Source organism: Lactuca sativa, chromosome 4 (assembly GCF_002870075.4).
Source record: "Lactuca sativa cultivar Salinas chromosome 4, Lsat_Salinas_v11, whole genome shotgun sequence".
NCBI lineage: Eukaryota > Viridiplantae > Streptophyta > Magnoliopsida > Asterales > Asteraceae > Lactuca > Lactuca sativa.
In genome coordinates, this window is record NC_056626.2 from 98,745,781 (window position 1) to 98,757,486 (window position 11,706).

Here is an 11,706-nt window from a genome sequence, read left to right on the forward strand (position 1 = left end):
ATTGTCACTAATTTAATTATTTCATATTAATTAAGTTTTAGATTATTATTTTCTTTCAGATCTTTTAATAAATATTTATTAATTATGATTAATTACCAACGGGCTTATAGCCATCGATATCAGGTGGTACCTTTATTTTTTGAGTTCGAGGGATCAAGTCTTATCTATGAATATATTGAAAAAAATTGGATGTTAGTTTAGGAGTAGATCAGATTTTTACATTCAAAAAAAATTATGATTAATTAAAATATTCTAAAAAATTATATAAATTAGTTGTCACGTCGATGAAGACAATTTTCAAAAATTGTTAACATTATACTATTATTAAAAATCCTTGTAAAAAAGCTAATGCCATATAATGGAAAATTTTGTCTTAAAAAAATCAGCTAGTTTGATAACATCTATTATAATTTCATAAAGAAAGTTACAAAATCAAATCCAAAATATACATCTTTTTGAAACACACAGGAGTACACAAAATGTGCTACGAACTCTTTAGCTAAATAATAAAATATATTATACATTTACGTTATATCATATTGATTATGATAAAAATAAAAGAGTAAATATTTTTTGTATCAGTATATGAAAGTCTTTTAATCAATTATCATAGTTTAGCTTATTATATTCAACTAGGCGAATGTTCATGCGTTGCGCAGAAACACCTATATAGTTGAAGTCTTTATATATATATATATATATATATATATATATATATATATATATATATATATATATATATATATATATATATATATATATATATATATATAAAATATAACAATAACTTTGTTGTTAAATTTGATATAATAATGTGTATATTAAATTGATATAATATATTTATTATTTTGTATAATATGATAATATATACATCTATTATAATTTCATAATCTCAATCGTTTGAATGACTTATACCCACGAGTTACACATAAATAAAATTAAATATAATATATGGTTTAATGTTATTTATAATTGTTGTTATTGTTAATTAATTTTTTAAAATTTATTTGCTTCATGTTTTAATTTTCTATCATTATAATTATTTAATACATCAAACATTATTTTTTAATTTTCATGGTAACAATATAATCATTTCTTTTGAGTTATTTTTAACTATTCTCATTGTAAATATTTTAAGCTACTTATTTGAAAACTTTTAACGATTATAAAAATATATTTAGGAAATATTTTAGTTAAATTGAGATTACAATTTAGTTTTTGTATATATCACTACAATTTATCACTTTTAACTATTTACAAAATATTATTTGGTTATTAAGTGGAACTGAAATTTATATTTAAGTTGACACTGTAATGTTATATTTAAATTAACAATTTAAGTATTTTGTCCAAACTGTTCAACAGTTGTAGCTTTAAACTGATAATGGTTTACACACAACAACATTTTATATCTAACAAATTAGGTATAGTATTTTAAAAGTTAAGGACATAACTTTATAAGTAGAAGTAAATATATTATTTTACAATTAAAATTTAGTTTATTTATGATTACACTTTAGGTTTGATATTTATTTAACCAACTTATTATTATTATTAGAATGGAACTTCAATTTACCACTTTTATCTATTTACAAAATATTTTTTGGGTTGTTTAAGTCAAACTAAATTTTTTATTTAAGTTGACCCTTTAATGTTATATCAAAGGAATAATTTAAGTATTTTATACAAATTGTTCCAAAATTATATCTTTAAAATGATAATGAATTACATCTAACAATATATTAAAATAATAAATTAAGTATAATATGTTAAAAGTTAAAAAACATAACTTTATAAGTATAATTAAAGATATTGTTTTAATATTAAAATTTAGTTTATATATGTTTACACTTTAGGTCTGATATTTATTTAACCTAATCAATCAAATTAGAATTATTATTAGAAAGAAATTGAAAATTCACAGGGGTTTGAAATGAATGTGGTGGAAGGAAAAATGCATGAGAGTTTCAAATGAATGTGGTGAAAGGAAAAATGTTTCATTTATAAGTAATATAGATAACTCAATATATTAATTAGTTTTATCATTTAAAACCTCATTTGTTTCACGTGCTTTGTAGATTTTATCTTTAGTAACGCATGCCATATGATTATGTCGAATGGAAATAAATCGCAAATGGATACATGTCCTCGTTATTTGTCTCCATTTTGCCTTTTCACCTTGATTAAAATTTAATGCTTTCGGAAGGAAGATTCTGGTGTTGATTTATCATGCCAACTTTTCTAACAATATGCTCCAGCTTTCACACCTTTGTCTTTTCTCTTAGTTGTGGTCCTTTAAATATGTGTATACATTTATAAAAACATTTTTAGTGAGATGAAGTGTCAATATTTTTATTACGATCCCAGAAAATACATATAATTTAATCAACAAACAAGGCAGGCTTATGGTGACATGGTCGGAAGTATTGTTTAATTTTCAAAATGAAAACACATCAATTATACCGTTTCTTCACCCTTATATAAGTAAAGTAACTCAAATACGATTATGAATGTGAAACGATAGAGTCAAGATCTTTGTATTCTGTATGATTCTGTTAATAGAAACATTAATACATATCTTAATTGTATCTAGCATTTGTGTGATGGCTGGTACTCTTGAATTTGTTTGTTATAGATGTTTTGGAACGGCAGAACTATATTGTCAATTTTCGGTAACGTTTATTCCTCTTTGATAACAAGAAATTTATACACATTACTTTGAAAAAAATTTACAATCAATTTTAGCCTAACAAACTCTATCTTTATCATAAATTTATGTTGAAAATACCTTTAGTATTTGACAAACTGAAATTTACATGTTAAAGGATGTGTTTTGTATAATTGTTGCTATTTGTGGGTAGATTGTATAAATTGTATACAGGTAATATGATTCGGGTCAATGCGCGGATCTTAGAGGCTTTATGGGTTGATCAAGTATCCGAAGTATTTAAGAGTTGAAGCTTGATCTGTTTGTACACATTTATCAGATCTAGATATTTTTTCATCTCTTTCTCTCTCGGTATTTGTTAGGGTTTTCTCCTATAGATGTTCATAACTTTGTTAGATCTTGTTCTTAATTTTTCCATCCGAGTGTGAGTGTTATTGTAGTAAGGTTTCTGATGTAAGTTGATGTATAATCGAACTGGTTTATATTAAATAAACTGTTCAAGTTGGGAACTTTTTGTGTTTGCGTTTTTTAACATGGTATCAGAGCTTTCAGGCTCCGATTTGTTGTTCTAGACGCTCGATTGTGGCTTTCATCATCAGATCGTCAATCTAAGAACGGTATTTTTCTGATTCCTTCTTGTGAAGATCTTTTCTGTTCTTTTATAGATCTTTCTTTTATATGTTTTGTTGTTCAAGATCCTGGTACTGCGAGAATGTTTGATTCTTGCAGGTAACAAGTAAAGGCGAAACAAACGCTTGTGATATTAGCGCTTCGCTTATGTTGATCTTCAAAGTTCTCATATCGATTAATCTCTACTCCGAAATAACTCTCTAGGGGTCGGATTTGATCACCGATAAACCCTAGTAGAGAACGGACTTAGAGAGTCGATTCTTCTTAGTCGCTTCCAACTCACTGTGAGGACTTTCTTGTTCCTTTTTCTCTATTGATTGGTAATATTGTTCTGGTTGGGAGTCTGTGGTTGTATTGTGCACACCATTTTCTGGTTTCTTGCATTATTATTTTTTTTTTGTTTGTTTTTTTGACACTGTACTGATTGTCTTGGGCCCTAACATACCTGGTGACCATCTGGACATTAGATCAGTACTGTTGTCTCCTGTTTGTCGTATTATTTGTTGTTCTTTACTTTGTTTTTCTAAATGGCCGGAGACACTACTTCGGGTGGTGATTCTGGTTCTATACCTAGTGGAAGTGGAAAGGATGAGTCAATTAATTTTGATGATCCTCTCTATATTCACCCATCTGATAATGCTATTACTTCAATAGTTACTACAAAGTTAACTGGAAATGAAAATTTTCGATTATGGAAGAGTTCTATTTCTAGAGCTCTCAAAGCTAGGAATAAACTTGGATTTATTGATGGTACTCTTAAGAAAACTAGTGTTGATGAGTCAAAAAAATCTAAGTGGGATAGGGCTAATGCTGTTGTATGTTCCTGGCTTTTATCTTCTATTTCTGATTCTATATATCAGAGTCAAGCTTACTCTGAGGTAGCTGAGGATATTTGGAATAATTTGTTTGAAACTTATAATAAGTCAGATGGTTCAGTTGTGTTTAATATACATCAACAAATTAATACACTTAAACAAAATGGAATTTCTTTGTCTGATTATTTTAATAAACTTGATTCCTTGTGGAAGGAATTTGATGGTCTTACTAGCTTGACTGAGTGTACTTGTGAAGCTGCTATCAAGCTGAAAGATCATTCTAATCTCATGAAACTTATGCAGTTTTTGTCTGGACTTGATGAGTCCTATAGTCAAGTAAAGAGTCATATTTTGCTAATGGAACCTTTTACCTAATGTTAAAACTGCATTTTCTATTCTTTCAAGAGAAGAATCTATTCAAAGAAATGGATCCTTGTCTTCTCTTCAGTCTTCACAGTCTTTGTCTAAGTCTCAACCTGCTGCTTTTAATAGCAGGTTTAATAACAGATCTGGTTTCAATAACACTAATAAAAACAAAACTCAATCCGTTCAGTGTAAAAATTGTGGAATTAAAGATCATACAATTGATAAATGTTATAAGCTAATTGGTTATCCCAAGGATTTTAAGTCAAGAAATGAGTCTAGTAATCAGAATGGCTTTAATAAAAATGTTTCTGCCAATTCCTCTACTATTACCTCTGGAAATGCTCTTCCTTCTAGTACTCCTGATTCTAGTAGGGATTCAGAGTTTCATCAGCTCACTAAGGAACAATACTTCAAATTCTTACAACTTATTGGTGATAGACAGCTTAATGAGGAAACTTCTGCCAGTGTTAATATGGTAGGTACCTGTTTGTTTCAAGCTTTTAATTCATCTGTTAGTCCTCTAAAGTGGATTGTTGACTCTGGAGCTAATCAACATATGATTGCTTCTGAGTCTCTTCTTCATGATACTGTGGATGTGTCTAAACTAGATCTTCTAGTTAGCCATCCTAATGGTACTTCAGCTAAAATTGAAAAAATTGGCAATATGAATTTGTCTAATTCTTTGACTCTTTTTGATGTTTTTGCTGTTCCTGATTTTAATGTTAACTTGTTGTCTGTTCATAAGGTTTGTAAAGACAGTAATTGCGAGGTTGTTTTTAATGAACATAGTTGTAAAATTCAGGGTTTACAATCAAAGGAGATGGTGGGGAATGGTAGAGAATCTGAGGGTCTCTATTACATCAATAGTGTACCTTCAGGTAATTCATGTAGTTATACTCATTCTGTTTCTGTGTGTTGTGTATCAAAATTAACTTGGCATAATAGACTTGGTCATCCTTCTGATCAAGCCCTAGGATCTCTAAGAACTAAATTAAATTTTGGTAATGAAGTACTGCCACCCTGTGATGTATGTCATAAGGCTAAGCAAACTAGGGAGTCGTTTTCTGCTAGTCAACATGTTACTACTAAACTTGGTGAGTTAATTCATTTGGATGTTTGGGGACCCTATAGAGTGACAACCTCAGAAGGATTTAGGTATTTTTTAACCATAGTTGATGATTATTCTAGAGCTACATGGGTTTATTTGTTGAAATCAAAAGATGAAGTTTATGGTTGTTTTCTTGTTTTCTTTAATATTTTGTTTAATCAATTTGGAGTTAAAATTAAAACAGTTAGGTCAGATAATGGAATTGAGTTTTTGAATTATAAAATGAGACAATTGTTTGAATCAAAAGGTATTTTGCATCAAACTTCATGTGTTCACACTCCACAACAAAATGGAGTGGTTGAAAGAAAACATAGACATATTCTTAATGTTGCTAGGTCTTTGATGTTTCAATCTGGGTTACCTTTGAAATTTTGGGGAGAGGCAATTCTAACTGCTGTTTTTTTAATTAATAGAACTCCTACATCTGTTTTAAATGGTTCCTCTCCTTATGAGTTGGTTTATAAAACTGCTCCTGTTTTTGATAAACTTAGGGTTTTTGGTTGTTTATGTTTTGCAACAAAGTTGAATAATTCTGATAAGTTTTCTGAAAGAGCTGATAAGTGTATATTTCTTGGTTATGCTTTTGATAAAAAAGGTTATAAAGTGTTAAGTCTTGATACAAATCTTATTTTTGTTTCCAGGGATATAAAATTCTATGAGTCTGTTTTTCCTTTCAAGTTAAAGCATTCATCTTTAACAAATAAATCTAATGTTGTTTTAGATGATCCTTTTTCCTATGATGAGTCTGTTGGGTTTTGAGCATTCTAACACTTCCTAAGTGTACATGCAACCCTAAATACCTTGGATCTATGTTTTCTCTATTATACATGCAAATAAGAACTTCCAAGGTATTATCCTAATCTAGCATACATAACAATGACTATAGCAAGATAGAATACATACCTCTTTGGTGTAGAATGTCTTCATGAAGTTTGAGTGCCTAGTGCCCCAAGTGTGACACCTCAAATGGAATCACAATCATCAAAACACTTAGAATGACTTGAGAGAATTCTATACTCATCAAAATCGGCTAGCCCTTTCTTCACTATCTCTAGTGGCCGATTTTTCCTCAATAATAAGATGCTTATATAGTTACACAATTAGGGTAAACTCTTAATTGTCATGGCTTTCCATTTCCTTGGATCCATGGGTACAAATACACCATGGAGCATCCATGGACCATCCTATGGGTTTTAGCCCAACTTGATTATCCATGGAGCATTAGCCCACTATACAAGTATGGATGATTTACACAATCAACCCATATATTTAATTAGTCTTCTTTTGATCACTTAATTAATCCTAGATTAATTCTTGGTCAATACTAATTAAATAATCTTATTATTCTTATCATTAATATACTAGAACTTATAATATATTAATAACCATAAGTGTCTTATTTCTCTCATTCAAGTGCATGATGGTATGCAACCCAAATGGACCATGCCGGGTCGGGTCAAGTCTTACCAAATATAGTTATGGACTTAGACATTAATCCAACAGTCTCCCACTTGGATAAGTCTAAAACTATTATTGCGTATGACTTCAGGAACCAACCGGCAATCGTAGCTCTCAAAAGCTTCTGTCGAACTCTGACCTTGTCGATGAACTCTGACCTTTGTCAGTGACTTGTCCATTAGATAAGGGATCATATATTCCTCCATTATAGATATCATATGGACTGAGACATGGATTATAATCATTCTCTCTGTCCATTTGTTGTTTCCCGATTTCCGATTTATGACGACTGACTAATTGAACAAATCAAATCAGTCCTGGCCCGGCCGAGCACTTCCATTTGTCATCATCAAATCATCGAGGGGCCCACAGATATCGCTTTTATCCCGAAGGTAAAAGGAACGGATAAACTTCGACTCATATGGCTTGTTCTACTACTTGTTGAATCATACACAAAAGCACGTTTTATAGCACAGAGTTACCAAATGCGGTTTCGTGCAATCAATGTACTATCAACTCATAGTAACAACTCATATCTCTAGGTTTGAAGAATATAAGATATTATCGTCTCATGATCACTCGTGATAAAATCCATGAAGTGATTCCAATGAGCGCGGGTTGAATCCAATACTCAGAACTTATGAGCACTCATGATTTTTGTAGCCTTGTCCAACACCTTAGACCTCTACAACCCATCATGACAGTCTTAATTCATATCTACTTCCAAAATATGACCGACTGTGGATGATTTGAATAACTTAGTCATTCCGGAAGAATAACCTAGTTTATTCGGGAAGTCAAAACATGCAAAGTGAAACACAATAATAATTGAATCCAATATGGTATCAACCCTTTGAACATAAATAAAACACCTTTTATTTATCACCATATGATTACACATTATTCATTGTACACTGTTTCAGCTATCAACTTTATTCTTGAATTTAAAACAATAGTTGTCCCATGCTCCAAGCATGTACACTATGTTTTTTTCCAAAACACTAGTCATGCCACACACTAAGTATGCATACTATGTTTGTCTATGATCTTTACTTTGTGAACTAGATCCATTGAACATAACTTCAATGATTCTCTTTTCACACTCCCAAATCCTTACTGCAAATGCAAGAATTCCAAATTCATGCCATTTACTGAAATCTGTTAGATTCTAAACTTATATGCATTGATCCTCTTGTAATGATTATGCACAAAGTCATAAAGACTTGACAACAAACATTACAGAGCATTCCAAAGGAGATCAACTCCTTGGAACCATCCTTCTTGCATTAAGTTTCCTTAATCTTACACAGAGTGAAAATTCTAACTTTGCAACATTTCCAGATTCCATTTTGACTATCACTTCTGAACAAGGGTTGCCTCCTTACAGATTATGTCAATATGGTCCTTCCAGAATTATCACTATACTTCCAACTGTCCTTGAGCAACCAATCTTTGGTAAACCTTAGATTGTTCTCGACAATTGTTTAATCCTTTTAGTCATATCCAGTTCTAAACCTTTTTCCCTTCTTAATGCCCCAGGCATTTGGAAAATTTTAGAACGGATGAATATAGCACATGTAATCGATCCTATATCCGAAGCATATGGGACACGATTCATGATGTCTTACATAAAGACTAAACCAGTCTTTTGCTATAATATTTCCATTTTAATTTGCCAAGTTCTCATAATTCAGATTATGAAAAGGGATGCCGTAATCATAATCGAATTTTAGAACGCAAATAATGGACTCATATACAGAATTTCCTTATGTTGAGCCATTCCAACATGAAATTCATATATATATCCTTGACTAAATGATTAAAACCTCAGATCTAAACCTTATAGATTTGATATGAAGTATAATTTCCTCTCCCTTAATTATAGCAAAACAACTCTTTCCCAATTGAAACTTTTGTTTTCTATAATTAACATTGCTAACTTGCAATACTTCCCACTAACATGATGATTATTAGCATAACACTTATGCTCCCACTAGCTTTGACATGTACTCAGAAATCAGCTGGACTTCTAGAAATCAATACTTCATTGACTTTCTTACCAAAGTTCAGATTTCTGATGCTAGATTGTTTTGATAAAGTTGTATCAAAATCATACACCTTCCCTTAGATAGCACACTTGTGAGTCTAAACAATTATGAAGAGGTATGCCGTAATCATAATGGTTAGACCTTTTTGCCACTTCTCACAAGTCCATATTAGTGTGCCGGTTAACCACACGCGCTCCACTAACGACTTTGAGAATGCAAATATCACAATTGCTATCTAGCTAAAATCTACTTAGTGAAAGTGTTTCCTCACCATCATTTCCATGAATCGGAGAGAAACCTTATGACACTTAGATTTACTGGTGTATGTGTTCTTATCCATGTGAATTGTCAAAACCATAATCACAAGACAAAGATAATGACAAATCCAAACTCATATGGACCGAACTCAATCTTAACTTCTTGCCACCTGGCAGCTCAAGGGCCTGCCATTGCTTCCAAGTTGTTATGCAACAAACTGAGAACTCTAAGAACTCATATGCAAAGCCAACTTTAACTGGAATGGGCACAGATATGTCAACACGATAGGTTATAAACCTCAAGTCGTGTGCTAGTGAAGAACTTCAGGTTTTATTCTTGATTATTTCTTGAGACTTTCAAGACCTTTAAGACTCCCACTGTCCTCTTGACATATAAGACTCCCTTGTCAAACATCCAAGAGATAGTGCGGATTCTAATCAAGAAAAACACTTCACACAATTGGCCTAAGTTGGTCTTTGTTTTATCCAAAACATCACAACTTACCAATTTCAAATGTACTAGAGTATAAAACTTTTACTCTTACATTTGACAAGTGTTTTAAACCTTCTTTAAGACATGTCACTCAAATGACAATCTTGGAGTATGACTCTAAGACTTGTATTAGAACGAAGTATGACTCATCTTCTTGATTTAACCATTTCAACAATTCAAGTTCCTCTTCTTAGTCATAAGAATGCACTAAGATTTCCTTAGAGAACTAATTTTGATATGGTTTCTTAATCATTAAGATGATCTCAAAACTGATACTAAAGTACTCTCCCATCTTTTCAGATATGAGAAACTTTTATCCTTCTGCCTAATTTGATTCTTCTTAACGATCTTTAGTGGTGGACTTAATCAGTGCACAAGAATGTGTACTCGATCCCTAAGTCCTTTACTTGACTCACACATCCATGTGAACAAGTAATTAGTCTTAATTTTCCAAAACTTGAAAGTTCTCATTCATCATGCTATACAACTTGCATGATTCCAAGTTCCGGTCCAATTGAAACTTGGGTGATGAGAATCTTTCCTTATTTGGTAAATTTAGACATTACCACAAATGAAAGAATCAATTTCATACTTCCACTCTTGCTACTAATGGAATCTTATAAGCAACAAAAATTTCCACAGATGCCATTGTAAGGATATTTTAAAATAAATAAAATCAAAAAATTCCTTTTATTTTAAAACTTTGCGGAAAAACTATCCTTACAATCCATATGAAAACTTGTTGTTATCTATTCCTAAGTCATAACTCCTAAGAAGTAGCTCAAGAATCCGATTTTTCAAACTATGCGATAGAAATCCATCTATGCGATCAGATTCAGCATATCCTTCCTTTAAGTTTCTTCACTTTCCTTTGATTCTTAAACCATCACCATGCGACCCGGTCACATCATGTATCAAGAATCTCAGAATAGAAACTTAACAGAGTTAGATAGTGGATTTTACCTGAAGTAGAGTCAAACTTATTGACTTTAACATCCTTAGGTAAATTTGGCAGCTTCGCAACCAATGCCCTTTCTTTGGCAATACAAACATATGGACCCTTTGATAATGGTACACAGGACTATCACAGACTTAGCTTTTCTCTTTACCATTTGGTCAACCGAGTTGACTATGGCCGATCCCTTTCCATTGGGAAGAGAATGCTTTACTGGATATCCAATGTCATCATTGTCAATGTCCATAAAGTTTTAGGAAGTTGATCTTAACAAATAGATAAGATCATTAAGGGTCTTGTCATAGTCTTTTTCATAGGTGTTCCAAAAGAACTCACTATGTGACTTAGAAAGTAGTTGAACCACCAACTTTCTCAAGACTTTGACACCCAACTCTCCCGGCTTGTCAATATGTGACTACATCTCCAAGATGTGACCACACCTAGACCTTGCCTTGCCAATAGGGCCTGAGTGACCTTAAACTTTTCAAGAACTTGTGGGTTAGGGAGAATAATTTGAAGAGGTGAAGAAGTATGATATCCATGGGACATCATCTTCATTAGGAAACCTTGTTTCAAGAGATTTGGGAAGATCATAGGTGTCTATTACAGACATCTTTTGGGAGATATTCAAGATAATTGATTTAAAGTCCTTAATATGACACCCAATATGAAATATTAAGGCTAGGACCCAACAAACTATTTTATAACTTAGAAGAGGTATGCCGTAATCCAAGCTATAAAATATTTGAAGGTAGGTGAATGACGATTCACCAATTTCCACCAAGATAAACGAAATGTATTATTAGGTTTTAATTGGTTTTGAAACTCCTAGATCTTTGAGATTCATTGAACTTTTCAAAGGCATGTTTCAATCTCGAGTGTGCCCTTCAGGTTTTGTGACTGGGATG

General features: G+C 31.7%; 1 protein-coding gene across 1 annotated transcript; it reads left to right on the forward strand.

The window, feature by feature from the left end:
- Window positions 1-3,825: 3,825 nt before the first annotated feature.
- On the forward strand, window positions 3,826-6,346 carry LOC128133479 (uncharacterized). Its single transcript, XM_052770938.1, has 5 exons — window positions 3,826-4,176; window positions 4,327-4,415; window positions 4,519-5,224; window positions 5,282-5,357; window positions 5,772-6,346. Exons 1-5 carry the CDS (start codon window positions 3,826-3,828, stop codon window positions 6,344-6,346), a joined length of 1,797 nt encoding a protein of 598 aa, XP_052626898.1.
- Window positions 6,347-11,706: the final 5,360 nt, after the last annotated feature.